Source organism: Anopheles bellator, chromosome 1, assembly GCF_943735745.2.
Source record: "Anopheles bellator chromosome 1, idAnoBellAS_SP24_06.2, whole genome shotgun sequence".
NCBI lineage: Eukaryota > Metazoa > Arthropoda > Insecta > Diptera > Culicidae > Anopheles > Anopheles bellator.
Genome location: NC_071285.1, coordinates 1,595,711 through 1,618,683, shown reverse-complemented (window position 1 = coordinate 1,618,683; position 22,973 = coordinate 1,595,711). Strand labels below are relative to the sequence as shown.

The window sequence follows — 22,973 nt, the reverse complement described above, 5'->3', positions numbered from 1 at the left end:
ACCAGATAAAACGCCACTGGCTACACACCTTCGAGTTGGTCGATAAGCGCCGAATCTTCGGAGCGTACTGCGTGGCGGGGTTCATCCGACGATTGCTTTGATTAGCTACCGAAGCAGTAGCGTAACATAAACCGCATAGCTGAGAGGCCGGTGACGGGGCGAAATCCCGCTGGCCAATCGATCAATCGGCAGGGCGATAAACTGTGATTCGCCCCGCGTATCGGGGCGTCCTCCCGGGAGCCATTAGTCTAGACACATTGGCCAACTCGGGCGACCGGTAGCCAAATTGACTGCCGACGTCGCGCTACGTGCCACATTGCTCTTCTTCGTTTGGTCTCTTGGCTGGCTCCCGGGAATGATTCACCCAACATATATCCGCATTCGTTGAACACGATTGCTGATGAACGCGGTTCTTCCGCTGAAATGTTTGCTGCGGGTGCATGTCTGCGGGTGTACGCGCGTGTGTACGCGTGCGGTGCCGTGTGGCAAGCGGAAGAGCTGCGGCCATGTCGCCGCGACGAAGAGCGAAACGTCATCGCGCGATAGCGGCCACACTCTTCCAGCGCAAAGTTCTGAAACTCGCGATGGAGGATGTGATTCCTTCCGACCCGACTCGAAACGAATACACACCCCCAGCCACACACACATACACGCGCGCGCGTACATCAGACGGTCGATTACTATTCCTCGGCCTGCTAGATGGTTTAAAAGCGAGTACTACGCAATGCACACACTTTTTTCGAGGACCATCACTTTTCCCTGCCGGCGAAACAACGGTCGGAAAGGGTTCGCAAAACGCCACAAACGCTGTGCGCCTTCACTGGCCGCCGTGGCATATCACGCGATTAAATTTATTCTTCGTTTTATCACACCCTGGATCTGAGCGGCCCGCTTTTAACACCTAAAAACGCACTCCCGATGCTGGCGATGATGATGGGCATCGAAGAGAACACCGCACGCGCCGCTTTACTATTTCTACGATGGCGCCGTGGTAAATAATTCGTGCGTTTCTGGCACACACCGTGATTCGGCTCTTCCGCACGCAACTTCGCAACACCAGCACTTACGAGCATCCAAAGTGGCCCTGCTTTGTCGCAATCTTCCACAACGCGTTTCCAAGGAGCAGCAAGCGGAATTGAACTCTTTTACTTCGCGAAAACCACCAACCAATTATTATTATATTGTTGTTATTATCTTGATTATAGAGATTTAATTATTATTATTATAGTACCGTAACGTAGCGAACGCAAAAACGCTTTTCTCAACGTCAAAAAGTGTATTTTCTGACATGAAGATTTGTAAAACCTCTGCGTTCCCGGTCCCTGCTTTTGGCTCGTAGGTTCGCAAACCAAACATTTTTGCGTTCCCGGTCCCTGGTTTTCGCTCGTAGGTTCGGTAACCTGACATTTTGCGTTCCCGGCCTCTAAAAGTGACAACCGATTGCATCAACCCTGCACGAAAGTGTCATTTTCGAACAGAGGGGACAGAGAATTAATTCTGTTGGGCAATCCATTGGTTCCTTGTGGCGGTGCCTATTGCTCACTGACCCTCCACTTTATCACGGGAAAATATAATACACAACCAGTGTGCCTTGTGGAAAAGAAAACCGTCCAGACGCTTTGGTGTAACGATTCTGTTTATGTTCGAAACCACGCGACGGATTTTCGAAACGAAACGTCACGCTCAAAATGCCCGAGAAACGTCATGTTCGTGTACCGGCATAAATATTTTTGTGCACAAACAACGGGCAATCTCATTTCACCGAACCGTTCAATATGAAATTCCGTGCCGTAGTTTCCGAAGACGCGCTCGTGAAGGCGTTCCTGCAAGTCGTCAGCACAGTCAGCAAGGCTGACAAACAAATCATCATTAACGTGCAGCCGACCAAGATGATTCTGCAGATCGAAGCGGCAGCGTGCGAGGGCCAATACGTGTGGTGTGAAATGGTCCAGGGCCGGTTCTTTTCTGAGTTCGCCATGGACGGAATCGACGCAACTCACAACCAGATTTACATGGTCGCCCAGGCGAGCAGCTTCGTGCGGGCACTGTCGTTCGTCCGGCACAGCACCGTGCGATACCTGAAGATAAAGCTGATTAAAACGGCCGCCACGCCGTGTCTGTCGTTTGAAATTGCCGGCGATATCGACAGCAATCAGGACGTCATATACCCGAAAGTGGAGCACTCGTTGCCGGTGACGATTATGCCGCGTAGCGAGTGGCAACAGTTCCAGCTGCCGCATGAGCTTCGGTACGATATCTCGATTGCACTTCCCACGATTAAGTCACTGCGCGCACTGTTGGAGAAAAAGAAAAATCTCGCGCCCACCGTCACGCTGTACGTCACGATGAACGGCGAGTTGTCGCTGGTGGTGGAAACGGATGTGGTGACCGTGGCCAGTCATTATCGCGACCTTGAACTCAGTCCACGGTGTGGGAGGGTTGGGCAGGAGTCGACCAAAATGTCGGAAGCCAGCTGCCGAGTGGAAACCCGAAAACTGGCCGCCCTCTTCGAGACGATCTACATATTCGGTGCGGCCATGACGGCGAGCATTCGCCACGAGCAGGCGCTAATAATTAGCTGCGATATGCTGCAGGCGTGTGTCCTTAACTTCATACTGCCAGCAATGAATTTCGAATAATAACAGCTCTCTTCTCCATTTGTATATACTCGTAATCGATCGATATTTGCAGCAAATTAAAAACGCACCACCGAAAAGCCATTTCAATTTTCCCTTTTTCTTTATTTTTAACTATGAAAAGCGACTAATGTGTGTATGAAATCGTGTTTATCCGGGTTACTTCGTTCGTGATCCGTTCTCAGCAGGCCCTGCCTCTCTCTTTGATTGTTGCACGTCATGTCCGCCATCCGCCAATCCGTCGCATTTTCCTTCACCAACAGGGGCCACCTCCTTAAGCATGCTCCGGAATGCTAGTTCACACTTCTGTAAGCCAGATGACGAGTACCCACAATGACGAAAGCCGTTTTACTATTGTTTTGCGTGTTTCTGTCTGATTTGCTGTGACCGCATTCGCGGTCGTCGAATACTTTACGATCCTCGATCCACAATCTGGTCTAGAGCCGTTCGAACCAAGTCACTTTTCTGGCGTACCGATTCCTTTGCGTTGTTACCGCTTACTTTAGCACTTAAATTTTCTTTTATTGTAAAATTTGACATCCGTAAGACCGCGGTGAGGGTCTCTTCCGTAATTCTGTTCCTACTGCCCGCCATTCTTATCAACTGTAATTGGGTGGTCATCGGTATGTTTCGTTAAAATTAGTCTCCCCGCCACAGGGTAGCAGCATTGCTCCAACCAAAATGAACCTCAAACAACGTCCACAGCTCAGAGCTCGGTTAGTTCATACCGTTTCCGTTTCTTTTTAAATGTTAGAGAGTTAGCGTCAAAGGAAGGGATAGTAGTTAGTTCATGCAGCCTCTACTGTTTAGGTTCCTGTTGGATAGTTTGCCGGGGCAGATACGGCTCCTTTCCGTAGTTTGAGTAGGGTTAAGCTTAAGACGTGCCACGTTAGTAGGAGAATGGCCTTTCCAAATGTTCGTTTTCCTGTTATGCTTAGTGTATGTGCGTGCGGCGCACGTAAGTTTGTGCGATGTTCATGTTAATTTATGATACTTTTATACTTTAACTATTACTCATGCGTGCATCAGTTCAGTGTTTGCTTCCCGTCCGTCCACTGCCAACACAGAACAAGCACACCACATTTGAATACCATAAAACTGCGTAAACGATGATGCGCTGTTTTGTAGCAAATTTCGTCGTTGATTCGTTTAATTTTGGTTTCCTGTTTTTTTACTACTTCTATTAATAAAGGGATCCGAGCTACGTTATCATCAAATGATAATGTCCTGAGAGCAAAAAACGACGACGACCATGTGTCCATGATCGCAACACTCAAGATCAGTGTTTGGCAAAACTAGAGGGCCGAATTGACGACGACTAGCATATCGAAAGGAATGGGGATGGTATAAACGAAGGCGCGGGTACGATGTACGGATTTGGCCGCTCTTACGTCTACTTCCAAGGCATGGTTTTCAGGAACGGATTGGAAAATTGTGTGGAAAGCAAACACAACATTCGACTATTAAGGTTTCTCGAATTGCTTTTTTTCTACTGCCAATGTGCGCGAATGAAGCAGTATTTGATTTTCGTTTGTTTTATTCATTCACTTGATTGTGGTCCACCGCCGGGGTCACGCTCGATACAAGGAAAAAGGACTGGGAATCAGCGCAACGTTAACCGTTATTTTTTGTTCAATCAAAAGACTACGAAGGGTTTCAGACTCGTTTAAAATAGACCAAGAAACCGATCGCCCGATCGATGTCCCCGTATTTCAACGAGTTGCAGAGCTGAATTAAAGTAGGACATAGCCTAATATTCGGGTAGGTTTTCAATGCATATCGTCCATACACACGCGGTCGCAGGTTGGCCCTGGTTTTAGTTTTACGTTGTTTTCAAACTTCACAAGCTAATTGAGTTCACCGCTTTGCGTTTTCTTCTATGGTTCGTAGTTTGCATGTTCTGCTAGGCTTCGTGTTTTGCTACAGTACGTTTTTCGTTTCAAGTAATTCCTAGCTTTGTTCTCCCTTTGTCAGATGCACTTTCTCACTCGGTTTGTCGCCGGTTTTCACCCGATTCCTGTTGTTGTTCCGTGACTTTTTATTTGTTTGTCCAACTTTACAACATTGATTGCGATAACACACAGAGAGGATTGTTCGTTTCTTTTTTGGGCATTTTTTTTGTTCTACCTATTGCGTTCGGCCACTTTGGCGTGTACGTGTGTTCGAAAAGCACAACTACTCTCGTCCACTGGAGGGTCGAGATTTTTTGTAAGCACAAGCTGAACACGTTCTTGGTATACACCTTTCCCGGTTTTCTGTTTTGGCCAATGAATGTTCCATTTTATCTAAGCGATACCATCTCGAGTTTGAACGGCAAGACGGTACACACCACCACGCGCAGAATAGAAGAAAGCATTGCCCGATGACAAATGCAGTGATTTAGTGTGTCAAGTGTGGAACGGAGGATGATAACAACTTTTTGATAAGATTGCTAATGCTACTGCAGATGCTCATTTGTGTGTGTGCCTGTGTGAATGTTACGCTATATGTTGGGGCATTCAGTTTGTTTCCTCTCTCAATCTCCCACGGTGCCTTTTAACACATGCAGCCACCTTCCGAGTCCTGCTGATCGCCAGAGTTCGACGGTTGAGTTTGCAGGTCGACAGCTGAAAGAGATGCGGTTAGTGGAGAGTTCCGGTTAAGGAGCATCACTGTTGTGTGTTAGTGTTGTGAAAACTTCTTTCATCAATCTTACGAAGGATTACCGAAGGAACACGGATGGGGATTAAATTAAAAAATAAAAATTGCGAAAACCGTCATTTAAATTAGAACTTAAAGATTTGTATTTATTATTCTTCTAACAACTTATTTTTAAAAAAGTGTTAATAAGTAAGAATAAAGTCATTGGCCCCGGGTAGGGCAAGACCCGGGGAATTTTTCTGTCAGTTCTCGTACACTTTCTTCCGCCTGTCTTGGTCTCCAAAAATTAGTCATTTACTGATCGTATCCAATCAGCTAGTTCTGTCTCGAAAGTACACAATTGTGTTAAATCCCCTCAAGTGGTTACTAATTTAGGATTGACAAAGAAACGCTTGTTTCTATTGCAACCTATTGGACCATAAGTCCTTCACAGGACAATCGCTTAACACAAGATTAACTGAAAAGTACCTGCCGGTTGCAGGGAAAAAATAAATCCATCTGAGCTTGAAAGCGATCGAACAAACGGGAGCATACAGAGATACAAGTCATAAATGGTATAAAAATGAGCTACATTGTTTTATTGAGCACACGCGCAGCCACTACGTAACATTGGCTAACGTCCGCCCGTTCGACACCACAGCACCTTTATCAATTTATCCGTTTACAGTAGCATATGGTCGGTAGTAGGTTCAAACACTTGAATGTCCTGTTGTCTCGGGGTCTTCCGGGGGCTTACAAATAAATATGACGGAAAACGGAGGGGAAAATATTAATATATATACGACATAGAATGCACATCACGTTCGTCTATTGAACAATTGCCGCGCGAGTAGCGTTCCGTTTCTCACTTCTTCCACTACGCCCTTCTCAGCCCGCGCAGGGAAGGGTGCACCAGAAGCTGGATCAGCTGCTGTAGAAGCTCGCGCGAGTCCAACCATCCTAGTACCAGCACTTTGGGCGGTTATTGCAACAACAAAAATAAACAAAATGGAATAAGTCTCTGCAATGTTTTCGCCCAGCCTAAAGACAAATTAAAAGTAGAACTAGTTGCAGTGGTGGTAGTAATTGTTGTAGTAATAGATTAAGCGGTAGCGATCATAGCAAAAATCGGGTGTTATCGTAATTCGTTCCATTGCGCCGCGCTGCGCTGCGACTGCTGACTGTGAGCTGATGGGAAGCAGCAGCCTCAGCATGCACAGCCACCTTCCGGGTCTTTCGTTTCGTTTGGCGAATCTTTCAGCACGACCTCTTGCACTGTGGATGGCGAGTAGGTTAGGGAAGTCGCAAGTTAAGGAAAAAAACAAAAGGAAATAAAATGGGAATAAAATAAAGGTATAAAGAATAAAACTGAATAAAACTTCAGAAAGGAGCATTTGCTTGTGGGTAAAAGAGTGTTTTATGGGCGGATTAAATCAAGCGTAAAACAACCATGACGATTGCCACAGTTTACGAAGTGCCCGAAGAGCAAAGGTGAGCTGAAAAATGGGTATATGTTTGTCACGAAAAGGATACTGTCTTCTGGTGGTTTGTTCTCGGTCGAGTCCATGCCTGGCAGGGCAGCGGCCACCCTTCGGAAAAGCTAAAACGAACCGAAAGTGTAAGACGATCAGTACCGCCGGGAAGGGTCGGTTCGGGAGCGCACACCGTACCTGTTTGACGTTGTAACCGGCTTTCGCGCTAGTTTCGATAAACATCACGTTCAGTTCTTTTGCTTTCCGTTCACCCTCCTCCGTCGACACCTGGCGCTTGTCGGAGAGATCGGTTTTGTTGCCCACCAGCATTATGATTACGTCGCTGCCACGCTCCGTTCGCACATCGTCGATCCATTTGGAGGTTTGGTGAAAGGAATTCGCATCTGCGGAAATGACACGGGCAGGAAGCCATTGAGAAATGTGCAATAAATCCGTCTCATCTATTTATCCTGCTTATGCAATATACGTGGCTCTAAGTTTTATAATATGCCTTTTCGTGGATCAGAGAACAAAAACACAAAAAAGATGCAGGATTCAGAACATCATGCTTGAGTTCTCCATTTTCCGGTGGAGGCGCCCAGTGGTCCCCATCACAGCTTGGAAGATTTCCTTCGATTTCATGCGGTATGCTTCTCCAGAACCGAATCCGATGCAGCACGGGTTCGGGGTCCGTCAAACGTACTCGGCATGAGGATGAACCGAAATCGAAAACCGGCCACTTATTGGCGCGGAAATCGATTGCGATTTCGTCATACGGAAAACCACCGCACTCACCTTTTGTCGATCCGGATCGAATCCGTTACCGCAGACAGCGAAAGCGCGTAACCACCGAATGTTCGTTGCGCATCGGAGAGCTAAGAAATGGATTTTTCGATCCAAAAGTGCATTTCGAAGCTTATGGTATGTCATTTCGCTGCTCCTTTTGTGGTGCATCTTTTGCGCCCCGTTAGTGGCCATAAAAATCGATGTGCGAAAGCGAAAAGCGCTTGGCATTGGCAAAAGAGCGTTGGTTCGGTAACGGACCGATTAAAACTGATGGGTCTGTGGCTTCTAATGCGTGACGGATTGAGTAACGGGCTCGTGGAGTCCGTACACACCGTTATTGATTTTGGCGCGTTTGCGATAACCAGCAACAAGCAGTCGCGAGCCGTAATATGGTCGCCGATGGAAAGACGAAAGGATCCAATTGTGTGGCAGGAAAGATAAGGAATCTCGCAACCGACAATTTCTTGGGCACGACTTCAAAGAACACGGAGTGCGGAAGACCGATCACCAGCTTGAAGTGCCTAACACGCGGCACTTAACTGGCTAATTGCTCGTCGAGTTCCATCGAGTGGCCCCCGTGTCATGTAGGAAAATAACCGACCCGAACATTCTCTTTAACTCCTGTTTCGGTAGATTTTACGGTTTAAGAATACATAATTCAGCGATCTGAAGATGGATGCGAGGTGCCGTTGTTACTTACTTGTAATGTCGTACACAACTACGGCTACGGTTGAATCACGAATGTAGGATGGTATCAGCGAGCGGAACCGCTCCTGGCCGGCAGTGTCCCACAGCTGTAATCTGACTGTCCGATCCTCCAGATACATCGTTTTCGAGAGGAAGTCTATACCGATGGTGGCCTAGGTGGGAACGAAAGAAGACGATAAGTAAGAGGGCGCTGTCTGATTGGCTGCGTGTTTCATCAACATCCATTTCAAAGACGTCGATTCCTCGTTCCACAGAGCACCCCGATAAGCAATTCAATCAACCGGCAACAAATCATGCCAACACTTTCCTATCTGTGTCTCTGGCGTCGAATTGAAGATCTCATTTCCGCTGCAGCAGCCACCACGCCCCAGGACGCGGCGAAGACGATGGGATGCTGCCGCTGCTAGGAAGTGATCCGTAGACCATGTTTACGCAACTACGCAACGCTCACACGCCGTAACATTCTCGATGCACGCGCCTTAACGCTTCCCTTGCGCCCGCTTAGGGACGAACCCTGTGGGAACCATTAAGGATCCATTTTTGGTTTATTTCGTTGGCCGTCTTCGGATAGAAGGTACCGGTCGTAGCGATTATCTTTAATGATGAAATGAGTTCTTTCCTGCTTCGCACGCGTGTTCTACGTAAATTTTGCTCTTTTGGGCCACCGTCTTTGAGGGATAATACTTCCTCATCCCTTGGACGGAAGATGAGGTAAAAGCGCGTGTCTGAGCCTCATAAAAGTATTCATCATCCATTATGGAAGAACGCAGTGTGAACGATCTCACCAGACGCGGAACGAGTGAACCCCGCCGGAGAGCAAACTATTCAAGGTAATTCAAGGAAAATATACGCACTTACTTGGGACGTGCCTGGCATGTCATAAATTGTTCTCGGTACCATCAGTGGCACACGTTGGAGGATTATTATTTGTACTTTATGGGACTGCTCCCGGCACTGATGCTGGGACTGTTTACGAAGTGTGGCAAAACGCGTCATCTCGACTCGACGGACTCGAGCATCAAGGCTAGACGAGCCTTTCAATTTGACATTTCAATCATTATGATTTTACTTTGCACTAAATTATAGCTTTATATTCGTTTTGGCTTTTCCTTCCTTGACTTTCCGCCTCAAACGGACCACTCACAGAGTAGATGCAGTGTTTACGCAACGCGCCTTCACTCAGCTTCCCCGGAGGCTTGTTACAGGTTGACGACATAATTTTGCTCTTCGTTTTGGGCCGTTGTATTTCTTTCCACTTTGCAGCCATTCGAGAGCCGGGAGTTGTGTTTTATCTTCCACGTACTTGGCCGCCGGGCGGCGGAAAAACATAAATTATTGCGCGGCGGCCGTAGTGTTTCCGTGGCTCGCTGTAAAAGCGTTCAAATAGTGTGCCTCTGGGCGACCATTGCACCAACGCTGAGCACTGGTGACGCCGGGCGGCCTCGAGTTACAGCACCCCCGGCGGACACCGGGAACGTGTTCCCTGTGCGGTAACACAAGCCACAAGCCCCGGGCGCACCCGCGCAGAACTTAAGCGATGATAAATTTGAACTTTAACAGCGTAACCCGCCGGATTGGAACAGCCCACTTGGCTTCCGGTGGCCGCCACTTGAGAACCGTCAGGGCCCCCGGGGCAGCAGATCGTGACTCAACTCGCAAGCCCCACTCGTCGAACTCGACAAAGTCCAGCATCCATGACGGGCGGCCGGTGGTGGCAAAGCACATAAAACGGATGCACTCTGGACGTGCATCTCGTGCGGATGATGGCCTCGCCGGGCGGATACCAAACAGTTTCAAACTGAATAAATAAAACGATAACACTTTAACTATCTCACGCGATGCCAGACCAGACTAGGAACGTCTGTTTTTCGCTCTCAGCCATAACCTCATTTCGCGGAGTTCGTGATGATCCGGAGGTCCGGGGGTTGGAGTTTAAACCGGCCACTGCTACCGTTTGGCCGTTGAGAGTCACGGAAGACTTTGGCGGTGGACAAGTTGAAGAATAAATTATTCAACACTCCCGGGGAATTCGCCCGGCCAACAGTAACAACAGTCCGACAGGCATTCGGATGACAATCTCGTCGTCTGCCGGAACAGGGACACTATACGTCCGTTTTCGCCTCTAATATGTCCCCCCGTCTGATGATGAGCTTTACCCTTCTGGGTTATTGTGTTGCGGTTGATTTATTGCACCGAAAGCATCGACGACCGTTCCGGGTTCTTCTGAAGGCTCGCTGGAAACATTCATCATCTAACGCTCCGGTGGAATGGCAAATTTGCAAACATGATTCGATGTCATGATTCTGGGCCACCGAGCGCGTCTTAAGAATGATTATTCAATGGCTTTCACCTCTGAACCAGAAGCTGGCGGGAGCAGACTAATGTTTGGCCGATGGTGCCTTACACTCTAGAGGGTAGTTCGTAGTTCCCATTTCGCTCCGTTGCTGAAGTCAACAATTGGACATAATTTTACATAAAACAGAGAATAAAACACATTATGTCGTCTGTGTCTCGCCAGTGTCTAGAGCATGCAACTCGGGCAAGTATGCTTTCGTTTCGGTCCGATTCCGTTACACTTCGACGATCAATCATCTGCTTCGATGGCCAATTGCCGATAGGAAACCCGAAGAAACACTGCGCTCACGTATTTGTCATCGATTGTTGCCGACGGACGGTCGGTCCTTAAGGCCGCACCGAGTCCGAGAACCGTTGTGTAGAAGGTCCTTTTCATCGGATCATTTACTGCCAACGCCGTTGTCGTCGTCAGGCCAGGCGTCGTTCCAGCATCTTTTGTTTGAGCCTAAGTGCCTTGCAAACATACAGAGTATGTGTCACGCCTCGGTGAGCAAACTGAGTTCTCGTGCCACCGGAAAAGGAAAAAAGGAGTTTAAAGCAAAACATATAACGCGATAACATGACCTTTCACGCACACGTGCAGCATGAAACATATTGTCTTACGCAGGCCCAGGGCCACGCGAAAGGTCATGTTTGGATACGGAGAACATACATCATGGTGGGCTTATCGTTGACCAAAAAAGGAAGTGAAAGTTTTAAGGAGCGGACGAATTCAATTTATTGCGTTTATGACCCGCTTTAAGAAATTATGAAAACATCATTTGAAGGAGCAGAAATTCTATGCCAAAAGGAGGTCCCAGAATGTTCCGGGGTGGTTCCGGTACATGAGTGGGTTATGTGCCTCACACGACAACCCCCGAGTGGAAATGAGTGTAGCCAGACTGTCGCGGTCACGGGCCAGATTGATTCTGGCTAGCCCGCCCTTCAATGGGCCCCCGGCGTTTACGGGTTCCTCACCTCGGATTGTGGGTTGCCGTGTGGAATCAAGTTCCGCTGCCGACGGCCAGTGCTATGCGACAACCAATCAGCCAAGCTGACGCTGATGACGCTGACGTCGACGGCCCACGGCCCATCGATACGCCGCCCGCGGTCGGCGTGCGGTTTGCACTTTGCGTGGGGCGACACCATGTCTCCGCATACATTTTAATGATCTAATTTCACATGGAGCTCCCGTCGGCCACCGGTTACTGCTGAGTCGCTCGTGTGATGGATAACCCGAAGGACGCCAGGCTTCGATCGAATCGTGAGTCATGTCGCCGCCCTGCCGTGCCGAACTCAGCTTCAAGAACATCCCGCAGGACGTAGGTTAAATTTTAAAATTACCCTAATAAGGGCGTCTGAAGGACATTCGCCATCCGGATGAATGCGAATCGCCCGACCCGAAAGTTCCTTTGCTACGCGCCCCGGGAAGGGGCACAACACGACGCGAAAAAACAAACAGGAAGCCAGCGCAACTTGCTGAAGGACCCTCGAGAAACAAACAGCACCTAAATCCGAGACCCGTGGTGCCAGTGGTGGTTCTGGCTATTTAACGTAATGGGCTTCAAACGGACCGCCTGCTGCCGTGCGGAGAGACTTTGAGAGGGATTCATTTGGAATTCTGTTCTCTCGCCCTCTCTCTCTCTCTCTCTGCTCTGCTTCCGGTTCCGGTGGGCAGATGAAAAATGGTGAAGCTAATGCTGTGGTGGCGAAGGGCACGAAAACAAGACCTTTACCCGAACCTTTTCTCAGCGTTAGAAGCAACCGAGGGGGCGGTGCCGTGGAGGAGCACTTGTCGCAGGATGTTGTACGCGCGCAGGTACCACACCGACCACCGACCGGGATTTATGTATTTGTCGGTCGGTCGGGTGTTGGCCGGATTTTGCGGTGCTGTTGCTGATGGCTGCTGCCGTGGCGTGCAAAAAGATAAAAATTTAATAGAAATAAGCGTAAGCCCACAACTCGCTCGCGGATCAACGGACGATGGCAGGCGCGATGATAAGGTGGTTGTTGTGGTAAGAAAATTGGTAGAATTTCCCACGGAAAGTAAACAAACAAGAAAGAAACTTTCCACCGAGCGCCAGCCGAAACGGTGGCCGAAAAGATCAAAACCAGACTTTGAGACGGGAAAAAGGAAAACCGGTGTCCGTAAAACTCCAACCATGCCAAGGTACGCGCCGGGCATCGCAGACATTTCGCGAAAGGAGAAGGAAACCACCATCAGGCCAGGGCAGGGCAGGTCGGGGGTCTGCGTGGGGAGCAATGTAGTGAAAATTGTTTGCCAATAAACCGAAGCCCGGGAGAACGGCGTCCCGTAGCGAGACGAGACTCTTTGGCAAAGGTTCGCCAAAGGTTTCCGGACGTGGCGTGGCCATAAACATCGTGGGGACTGGTGCCCACAGGCACAGACAGCCCTAAAATGGGCGGCAGGAAAATTTGTTTCCCTCAGTCCCTGCGGGAAAACGCCCGCCGTTTGAAGCAAATATATCGGTTCCGATGGCCAGGCGTGCGTCTGGCAACCCCGTGTGGCACTTTTGGGTTTGCCAAGGCGCGTTCCATAAAAAAAAATCGACCCCGAGTAACGCTGCGGCAGTGGAAATTTTCACCTTGTAAGTGATAAATTTGTTTATTGTCGTTAAAATTTCCCAACCCAGCGCCATCATGGGGCGGACAAACAAACACCGTCCTTTTGCTCGTCCCAGCTCGTCGGAAGGGTGGCCAAATAGCGTTTTCATTTCAATATCACGTTACACGAGGTGTGGTGCGTGATAAATTTCCTTCATGGCCTCACCAACCAGAAGGAGTCCTTGGTCTTCGGGCAAGAAGCCGCCGGAGAAACACCAGCGAGGCAAGCAATCACATCATTCATTAATTGCTTCAATCCGTGTGGTGCCATAAAAAATTAATTTGGAATGCAAAGCCCAGGCACACGCCAGGCACCGAAAGGCTGGGCCAACTTTTACTGTATGATCATCGGAACCGGGATGAAGGTTTTATTACACTCCCAGACCGGCCCCGAGAAGAGGTCGCTCGGTGGGGTACGTCGTTTTGAATAATTCAAAGTTCAATTTCTTGCGAACGGGCCAAAGTTACTTTGGGGCTCATCCGAAATGCGACGACGAAAGCCCGGTCGGAGCGCGGTATGTTAGCGGCACATGTTGATGAGCTGGAGAGGGTTATGTTAATTGCAATCGACAATAGGACCACCGCCTTCCGGGACGGAAAGTTGACGGTAATGAATTACAAATGTGCGGCTGCAGCCATGTGGGGGACACTCCTCGTATTGGGTTGGCTAAGTAAATGGACATCAAACGAACCAGCAAAACCCCTTCAATAGGTGCCATTCAGTGTGCAGAGAACCTTGAAAACACACCTGCCACAGTAATAGGGAACTTTTATGGCATTGCAAAATTGAACAAATATTCTTGAGCACTTTGGCCCGTGAGTCAGAGAGGGCGACACGACCACGTATGGTGCCACGGCGTACCCTTATCAAGTGGCACCATTTCGAGTGACGTGTCGTAAGTTAGCCGTTCAATTTCTTATCGCTACAAAACAATAAATAGGACAAGCGCGAGGCACACAGCGAATGCCGACAGGTGTCAACAGCCATTCCCCGCCCTGCGGTTGTAAGAACCTAAAAATGAATCTTTCGCCCCGATGAATTCACAGGACCAGGACCGGGATCCCTTAGCGCGACTACACGACGGTCATTTGCCGCATGAACGAATCGTTTAATTTACACTAATCGACCGGCTGGTGATCTGCAGCGGCACTGCACTGGTGCCACAGCTTCCGGGGAGCGGTGCAACGGCCGGGCGAACGCGCAGGACGTATAATTAGGTTGGGGCATAATTAATTGCTCGTCTAATTTGCGCCGACATCGCGGTGATGTGTTTATTCTTCCATCCGCCTGAAACTAAACGAGCTAAGGTTTGCCTGGAGTGGTCCGGTTTTGTGTCTTCTCGCACCGTAGACTCCAAGAATGTTTACCACCAGACGGGCAGACCAAGACATTGGGGTTTATTGGGGAAGTTATATGATCTTCACGTTTAAGATCATTTACAGTGAACTTGTTTCTTTATTAAACTTTTGTAATGAGAGACTATTTTCTGTTGTGCAGTTTCGAGCACTATCGAGAGCTCCCTTTAGATCGCTCCTTCAAACTTCTGATTGGCCCTAATTACGCGCCTGTCTGCTGCAAGCAGACCGTCAAGAGCGCGCCCTGCTAAGGTTGCACACAAATTGACAAAAGTTATTCCACTGAGGCCACTACCGCCGATGCAACAATGTCCCTGTGCAGACGCTACCTCGCTGCGCTGCACGGAGAGGAGAACTGAAATTGAATTTCTTGGTTGCAGTAAAAAAAATTACTCGTTCCTCGACGCGGCCCGAAATAGGTCAGCGGTTTGACGGTGGCCATAAAACTTTTCCTTTTTCCCTTGGCTCCCTGCAGCAGATTGTTCCAGAACGGGAAGGAAAGATGTTTCTTGTTTTCGGCCACCCATTCTATCGACGCCCCAGCGCATATGGCATCGTCTTCTCCGGAACGGTGTAACGAGATGGCTTTTATTTGCCCTACCCGTGACACGGGATCCCCTAGTGCTCGCCACGAACTATTGCGAATGCCATATAAAACTATTAGTTTACTGTCTTCCCGAGGGTTACACGGGAATGTATCGGTACAACATTTGTGTGCCATACATCGATCGATTCTGGCGCTCCGAACTCCCTCATCATCAAGAACCTCTCATAAGCGGTTATGACATGATCCGAGTAATGACTACTCGCCGTGCAACGGTAAGTGATGAATGTACCGATTTTACGACGCAATCCTGTTATTGATGAACAGACGCCGACGACAGGAACGGAGACGAAGATCAAGACCCAAGGGGACACTCACTCTCGCTTCCAAGTGGATGGATATCCTATTACGAATGGACGGGACCTTGGGATGGATCTTGGCTTCCATTCCACAGCTGTGCGCTCCGGTGAAGAAATCAATTTGTCCGTCTCACCCGTCAACACAATTGCGTATTACACGCGTCCTTGCATATCTCCAGTTTCGGTGTATCACTCGTTGCCCGTGAAGATAAGGCTCGAAGAAAAATGAAGAACAAATCATTTGACAACGAATAGTAATCCCACGCGCATTGCCAGCTAGGCATCGAATGAGGTCACGAGCACTGAGTCATCACCTCGGGCTGGAGCCAGGTTTTACGGAGTGAATTTACGTCACCCACCACGAAAGGTAAGAAGCGATCAGTAAACGAATCATTCTAATGATTAAACGGTGCAAAAGAAGGGATTTTGTATTTTTTATAAACAAAACGAAGAACATTTAAAATCCACATGATGGAACAACCTTTAACATTGCGGACCATGTAACACTCCGTGTTACACTCTGTGATCTGCCCCCGACGGCCGTAATTGATTGGTGACAAAATTCGACCCAAAAATTGTGGAAACAAGCGCGACGAAAAAAAGGCTTGGGCCGACAGTCTAAACGAAACATGACAGTCGACGATTGGCCGGCTCGTGACGAAGGAAGGAACAAATCCGTGAAGGCCCATAGCGTAACCAAACCCCTCTTCAATCAAAATGCTGATCCGAAAAAATTGTAATTCTTTTATCCCGCACTTTCGCCCTCGACGCGCCCCCACTTACCTGGTATGTGTTGTCGAAGCTGTCGTACATAAACCTGGTGATTAGCGATGTTTTGCCTACTGTGGGTGTCGTGCGTCCGTTGGCCGAGGCATGGCGGGCACAGCCAGCCGACCGTGAATGGCATCAGCATCACGATCATTGTTGGGGTCGAAGAGGGGACCATGAAAAGAGAGAGAGAGAGAGAGCGAGTGGACGGAAAATGTTAAACAACATACAACGGAGGGAGAAAACATAATTCTTTCGCTCGTTTCTGTAACGGAGTTCCGCGGGGCACTCGGCGGAGAAGTGGGAATGATGTATCACATAATTTGATTATGCACACGGGCGGATGAAGGTGGAAAGGACGCTTGTGGTTGGCAGGTAGTCCGACTTTTGCTTCCCGAGGAACTGTCCCATGTGCCAATTTTTTTGTAGGCCCGGTTTTGATTCCGTTCCACGCCAACATGCCGTCATGCCGCCGTGAGCGATTCGTCTTCTTTTGCGGACCGCGTCACGTCGTTGGCGTCGGTCGATGGGGTTCGAAAGAAGAAAAAAAAAACGGTTCCATCGACAGATATGGCAATCAAAACGGAACCGAGCGGCGAGAGCGAGAGAGAGAGAGAAAGCATAAGAAAAACGGTACATTATTCGAGAGTTATGTTGCGCGAGGTGCGAAAAAGAGCTAACGAAGAAAGCAAAGGAAGAAGTGTACAGTCCGTGAGATGTCTGGCCGCACATGGGAGACCGCGGCGGGTTGGCGTTGGCTGCTGCCGCCGCCCCGGGGGGAAAGCTCCCTTCCAAGGGGATGAGCATTTTCGTGAACTCATCTTCGGCGGAACCGGAACAGTATGGGGCCAGGTGCTGATTCTTTCTTCTCGGTGGAGGGCGCTGCCCTGCCGTGCCGTGGTTAAGTGAATTAGGTTTCGTGGAAACTTTCGTACAGAATGAGCAAAAAGTCACTTTCCAACAGGCCCAAGAGGTGACACGGGGGGCCAGACGCTTTCCCGTGCGCTTTCAATGTTGCGGGGTCACCAAAAGCCATGGGCCCGCGGTGGGAGCGACTGGGCGTCCCGGTGGACGGGACAATGGTATTCTGTGCGTGAGAATGGACACAGTGATGAATAATAAATCTAATTTCCACGAAGGATTTTCCGACGCGTGAACGTGACCTCCACGCTGGGGGTGCATCGATTTTCTTTTGTTTTCCCAAACCGGGGCCCTCCTTCTGGATCTTCTCGGGGGCAGATTCCACTGGTCGCGCTAGAAGAGGGGGCGATGCAGGGAAATCGCGTGTGGGCTCAAACTGTATCTAATCGGGTGGTGAGTTTGCGAAATGGGCCTCGTTAGGTGCGTTTTCCACCCTCATCCGTTTCAAGAGGAGCTTTCCGTCGCCTGGTGGGTGTTTGTTTTTTTTTTTGATCACTTGTTCGTGGCCAGAATTAAACTTTTGCCGGGTGGCATGAGCAAACTTCGTTCTCGGAACGGACGACAGACCATTTTCTGGGGACCGATACGAGGTGGCCACTGGAATGTATCGCGAGGTGAAATATGAATGTGATGATTGGGGCGGGATATTTACCACTCTGTTCGCCGAGGAAAACGAGCTTAAACTTCCGAAGAGGATTTCCAAAATCACCGGATGACGACATCGTGTGACGGGCGCGCTTTCGGTCTCACTCTGCACTGCTTCCCTCTCTGTTTAGCACACAAATACACGCACGGGGACGCACACTACGGGTTGGACAGCTCACAACACAAGACGCGTCGTGACGGAAGTTGGCGTGGCCGCACGGACCGATTTTCTCCGGGTTGACGATCTTCACCCACCAAAGACACTGCTCGGCGCCGCTCGGAGCGGGACAATCCGGACGATCGATTTGGATCGTTGTGCACCGACAACCGCGACCCTCCTTTCACCCGAGCGTCGGTACACGAAACTGGAACACGAATCCGTTCCACGCGCTAGAGCGAGAGAGCTGGCGTGTGGAGCGCGACTGGGACGGCAAGCACAAACGAACTGCACACCGTGGCACTATTGGGGGCCACCGTAGACCAGCTGAGCCCGTTCCCGTGAACCGGATGTGCACGCAGAAACGGACTGCGGATCGACTCCTGTGCACTTTGCACCGTTCGTCGCTGAAGGAGCAGATGAGTGCCGCCGGACACCGCCCGTCTGCGGATGCCTGAGCCGGGAAACGGATCGGTGAAAGAAATGGGAATGTTTTACCGTTTTGCGGCCACGCATACGCACGTACACCAGCGCACGGAAAGGCACACACGCGCGAACGCAGCACTAGACGGCCAACACGAGCGCTCTCGTGGCCGATGGACAACGGCACTCGGAAGCTGGAGGACGACGAATTTCCACGGCAGTCCGTTCCCGGATCAATAAAATCTCTTTCTGGTGCTGCTTCAACAGCGAATCTAGAAAATCTTCCTTCCTCCGTGCAAAAGCTAGTGACATTACACTTTTTTTGACAGCTCCAGCCAATGTCGACCGTCAATGTCGACTGTGCTTTGTTGGCGAAAGATGGCGAATTTTCGTCCGCGCTGGAAATAACTCAATTGCTAATAACTCAATTCGAGGTCAATGAGATGAACGTTGTCCTTTGCGCAATAAAGTTGGAGGAGATTTTATGCGTTTCTGAATGAACGATTCGATATGATTTACGCTTCTCGCAATATTTTATGTCGGCTTTGGGCTCTACCGCGTTGTTGTGCAATGGTTTGTCAAAAGTGACGTTTCGCTCTGAGTCAGAGGTTTGTTTTGGTTTGTCCACGGCGAAAAGAAGATTGAAAACAAAATCTCAGTTTTTCTCAGCGTTACGGCCAAGATTCGCAAACAAGATGGAGAGCAACGAGGAACGGAAACCCGAGAAACAACACATTGCCGATGGAGTTCCGCAGCTGGATCTTAGCAAATCGCCCAAAGAAATTTACTTCGAGTTGCTGCGAACATGGGTCTACCATGCCGAAATGCAGAATCATATGCAGGCGCACTTCCCGTACTACCTGATGAGCAACTATCCGCAGCTATTTCAGCTCACGGCCGGCACGGGAGCAGCGATGCCGTCCACGATCCCTGGCTGGAACGGTCTAGTGGCGGGGTCTGCCGCTGTGGCAGCAGCCGCTGGTGTGTCCTCAAACTCGTCCACCACACCAGCAGGACAGTCGATGGGCCAAGGACAAGTGGCCGGTCAGAATCGTGCCGGACGGACAGATTTGCTCGATCCTACGCGCCCAGATGCAGGTAGATTTGCCCGCGAGATTGAGTTTAAATTTCGCAAGCTTATCGCCATCGCCTTTCCTTGCAGCCATCAACCGTCACGGTGGATACGAGTACGTAGTGGCCCCACTGTGGAAGCGATTCGCAGCGGAAGCCATCGACATTGCGATCATATTTTTGCTGAAGATTATGATCACGCTTGCGTTCATCGACGCGCTACAAATCGACCTGTAAGCATGCGTCTTCTTAATTCGGTTTTTCGTACCACATCGGCTCATTGTTCTCGTCCCCAACAGCTTCTACATGGACCTCGATGCCATCCGTAGTTCCTTCGAAGAAGACTATACAGAGCTGCTATCGTTTACCTCCGAGCTGATCTTCCTGGAGATTGTGATCAAAATTGCAGTTTGTATCTACGAAGCGGTGTGGACGTCGCACGTCCAGGTTCTACCGGGCAGTGCTACGCCGGGAAAGATGCTGATGGGACTGCGGATCGTGCACGCCGAATCGGTGCTTGTTCTCGAGCCGCAGCCGCATCCCGCAATACTGGCCAACCAGACGCCAATGCGGGCGCTACTCTACCCGGCTACGCCGCCCAGTCTCGGGCGTGCTTTTGGTCGGGCCGTGGTAAAAAATGTGGTGATTACGTTCTTCTTTCCGCTGTGTCTGTTGTGCTTCCGGCATAATCGTTCCCTGTACGACGTTATGGCGAAGACGGTGGTGGTTGAAGATAATCCTAATCCAATGCTGCGGAGGCGCTAAGCCGCGCTAAGCAAGGCACCGCTTACCGGCAAGGCTGTGTAACAGTATGGGGCTCCCAGTGTCAGTACCAAATCGAGGGACGTGGGAATTGAGAGCGGTAAGTAGGAGAGCGGTAGGCAGATTATTTCCTGCAAAAGCATCTTATAGTTGAGGAAGGTTTTACAATCACAAAAGGGCCAATTCTCAGTTTACCAAATACATGGATAACGATTATTCATAGCTGAGGCAGCATTATATCGTAATAAATCTAGACATTCGATCCTCGTAGACGGAGGAACGTTGTCAAAATAATTAACCTCTACGGGTTCACGGTTCAGAATGATTCACGTGCTGACCTCGTGAACATGTTGCTGATAACAGAAAATGGGACGCGCAAGGATAGCCGGTTGGATACTAGTTTGGATGGACTCCAATCGGATAAAGCCTCTCGCATTCGTGTACGACTCCGTAGGACCAAAGTGCGTATCACACAAATACCTGAACCGTGGAACATCTTCAATTATCTTTATTATGTTCGATACATTACGTCTGCGTTTATCGCAAATCCGATAGCCTATGGGGGCCGAGATACGCCCGAGGTCAATTGTCTGTGCGGTGTGGCTGACGCGTGTTACTCATTTTATCGTGCCGCTGATTTCGGCCTTTTCGGTGGGTTTTGAACGTTCCTCTTTGTGGTGCTCGAACAGTATCTAAAAGGTATCGCGAATGCGGATTATAAACCGCCTAGCCGCCGGCTGCACCTACTGGGAGGGAAGATTCTGTTGGATTACGGCCGGCCGCCGATGTTGGTCAGACGTCAGTATCTTTGTCCGACGGCGGCGGTGGTGCCTGGTGACGAGCCGCGTCGGCGTTGACCGTGAGCTCGTCTAGGAAGTTGCTGCCCTCCGTGATCCGTTCGTTCAGGTGCAAGTATGGACCGAAAATTTCTGGAAAGAACCACCGAACGTTGGGCGGTTATTAATCGGAACTCTTTCTGGACGAATCATTCGATGGCTTACTGTTGAACGGTGGCCAGTGAGGAACGTCCGGTGACGACGGAATGCCATCGATAATGAACGACGTCCAGAGGTCGACCATACTTTTCGCCATGCTCGTGTCGCGTTCGTTCAGTTCGGCCGCACTGGGAGGATACGGGAACAGATACAGCAGATCGTTGCTGTGATGGACTCCACCGTCGAACGGAACGCGGCTAATGTCTTGATCGTATCCGAAACGGGTGTGTTGCCCTTCGTAATCGAACGTGTAGACGAAGGTACGATCGGGCGTGTGTCTACTATTGTACTGCGCCGTACGCAGCACGCCGGACTTGATCAAGCTCATTCCGCAAAGCTGTAAAATGAAGCACATAAATTAAATGCCCACCTGCCGAAACCGACAGATACACGTACATCAATCAATCCCGGGATCATTTTCATGGTGTCTCCATTTGCGGCTGCCTCTACATCGAACAAGCTTCTAATGGCCAACGGCGTCAGGGAACAGGTTGGTTCAACCGTTCCAAAAATCCGTTGTATTTCCTCCGTTAGATCGAAGCGCAGAAACTCCTTCTTGTCCAGTACATTGAGTACCGTGAGGACCGTGAACATATCGACCAGTGCGAACGTTCCCTCATCTTTAACTACCCCGATCAGCATCGGGATATTTTGCCTTCCGCCACCGGTCTTCATCACCTGGTACGGGTTGACGGGAAAGATTTGCGACGGGCCACCGATCACCAGACGGCCTCCGATTTGGTCGACACCTCTGGTCAGTCCCTGCCACTGAGGGGGAAAAATATATTACCGACTACCCAAAGACACCTTTTTCGGGGATGCTTGGCTTACAAAGTGCTGCATGTAGGCTTTCAGCAACGTGTTGGTGTCCTGCTCGAGTAGAAACTGGTCCAGCTGCTCGAGCGGTACCTTTGGGTCGCATCCGGCCCGACGTGCGATGTCCCGGGTGTTGCGATCAGAATGATGATCGAACTGCCAGGTTCCGAAGGAGGTGCTCGACTGTAGGATCACTTGCTGGAAGTGAGACTCCTTGAGGGCCGGGCTGAACATTAGTGCCGATAAAAGTCCAGCACCTGCCGACTGTCCAACGGCCGTCACTTGCATCGGATCACCACCGAAATGTGAGATGTACTTCTGGACCCACTCGAACGCCAACAGTACATCGGCGACGCCCGCGTTTCCCGGGATATTTTCGGTCTTTGTGCACAGGAAACCGAGCGGCCCTAGCCGATATTGGGGAACTACGAGGACGATGTCCTTCTCGAGCAGATACTCGGGTGGGTGTTGAGCGGCCCCACCACAGTAAAACCCACCGCCATGGATGTAGATTGCGACCGGCCGCCTGGCGCTGGTGTCCTTCGTATAGACGCACAAACTAATGCAATCCTCCAGCTCCGCGATGCTCCGTTGGTCTTCGGGAATTTTCTTAATGTCGTTGTAATTTGGAGCCGCCCGGCCACGTACCGATACATCCTGAATGCCGTCCCACGGTTTAGCGGGAACCGGTGCCTTGAAACGATTCTGACCGACGGGAGGCTCAGCGTAGCGAACGTTCAAGTACTGCTGAATCGGAACACCGGTCCAGGCGCCTTTAGTGTATGAACCCTTCAGTTTTCCCAAACCCGGCAGGTCGACGATCGGATGGGGAGTGTCGGTGGAGTAGCAGCTCCAGGCTAGCCTAGCGACGATCGCACCGGCTGGTGTCTGCCGGATTGGGAGTAATCGCAAAAGTGGCCACATTTTGCAAGGCTCACTTGGTTTTTGAAACTCACTTCAACACTACACCACACTC

The 22,973-nt window shown here is 50.0% G+C and overlaps 4 protein-coding genes across 5 annotated transcripts; 2 read left to right on the top strand and 2 right to left on the bottom strand.

The window, feature by feature from the left end:
• Positions 1-1,743: 1,743 nt before the first annotated feature.
• On the top strand, positions 1,744-2,651 carry LOC131216703 (checkpoint protein HUS1). Its single transcript, XM_058211259.1, has one exon. The coding sequence runs from the start codon at positions 1,776-1,778 to the stop codon at positions 2,637-2,639; it is 864 nt and encodes a 287-aa protein (XP_058067242.1). The 5' UTR covers positions 1,744-1,775; the 3' UTR covers positions 2,640-2,651.
• A 229-nt stretch (positions 2,652-2,880) lies between these two features.
• Positions 2,881-18,644, bottom strand: LOC131206140 (ras-related protein Rab6). 2 transcript variants are annotated; one of them, XM_058198566.1, is made up of 6 exons: positions 17,781-18,644; positions 16,223-16,281; positions 8,214-8,373; positions 6,926-7,131; positions 6,789-6,855; positions 2,881-5,242 (listed from the first exon to the last, which is right to left on the bottom strand). In XM_058198566.1, exons 1-6 carry the CDS (start codon positions 17,848-17,850, stop codon positions 5,172-5,174), a joined length of 633 nt encoding a protein of 210 aa, XP_058054549.1. In that variant the 5' UTR covers positions 17,851-18,644; the 3' UTR covers positions 2,881-5,171. The 2 variants fall into 2 exon arrangements, with proteins under 2 accessions (XP_058054549.1, XP_058054550.1); XM_058198567.1 differs by lacking the exon at positions 2,881-5,242 and adding an exon at positions 5,407-6,530.
• A 343-nt stretch (positions 18,645-18,987) lies between these two features.
• On the top strand, positions 18,988-20,471 carry LOC131216448 (protein FAM8A1). Its single transcript, XM_058210942.1, has 3 exons — positions 18,988-19,451; positions 19,516-19,657; positions 19,724-20,471. Exons 1-3 carry the CDS (start codon positions 19,049-19,051, stop codon positions 20,187-20,189), a joined length of 1,011 nt encoding a protein of 336 aa, XP_058066925.1. The 5' UTR covers positions 18,988-19,048; the 3' UTR covers positions 20,190-20,471.
• Positions 20,472-20,978: 507 nt separating this feature from the next.
• LOC131206475 (glutactin-like) lies at positions 20,979-22,921 on the bottom strand. Its single transcript, XM_058199037.1, has 4 exons — positions 22,013-22,921; positions 21,578-21,949; positions 21,188-21,518; positions 20,979-21,115 (listed from the first exon to the last, which is right to left on the bottom strand). The coding sequence occupies exons 1-4, from the start codon at positions 22,919-22,921 to the stop codon at positions 20,979-20,981; spliced, it is 1,749 nt and encodes a 582-aa protein (XP_058055020.1).
• Positions 22,922-22,973: the final 52 nt, after the last annotated feature.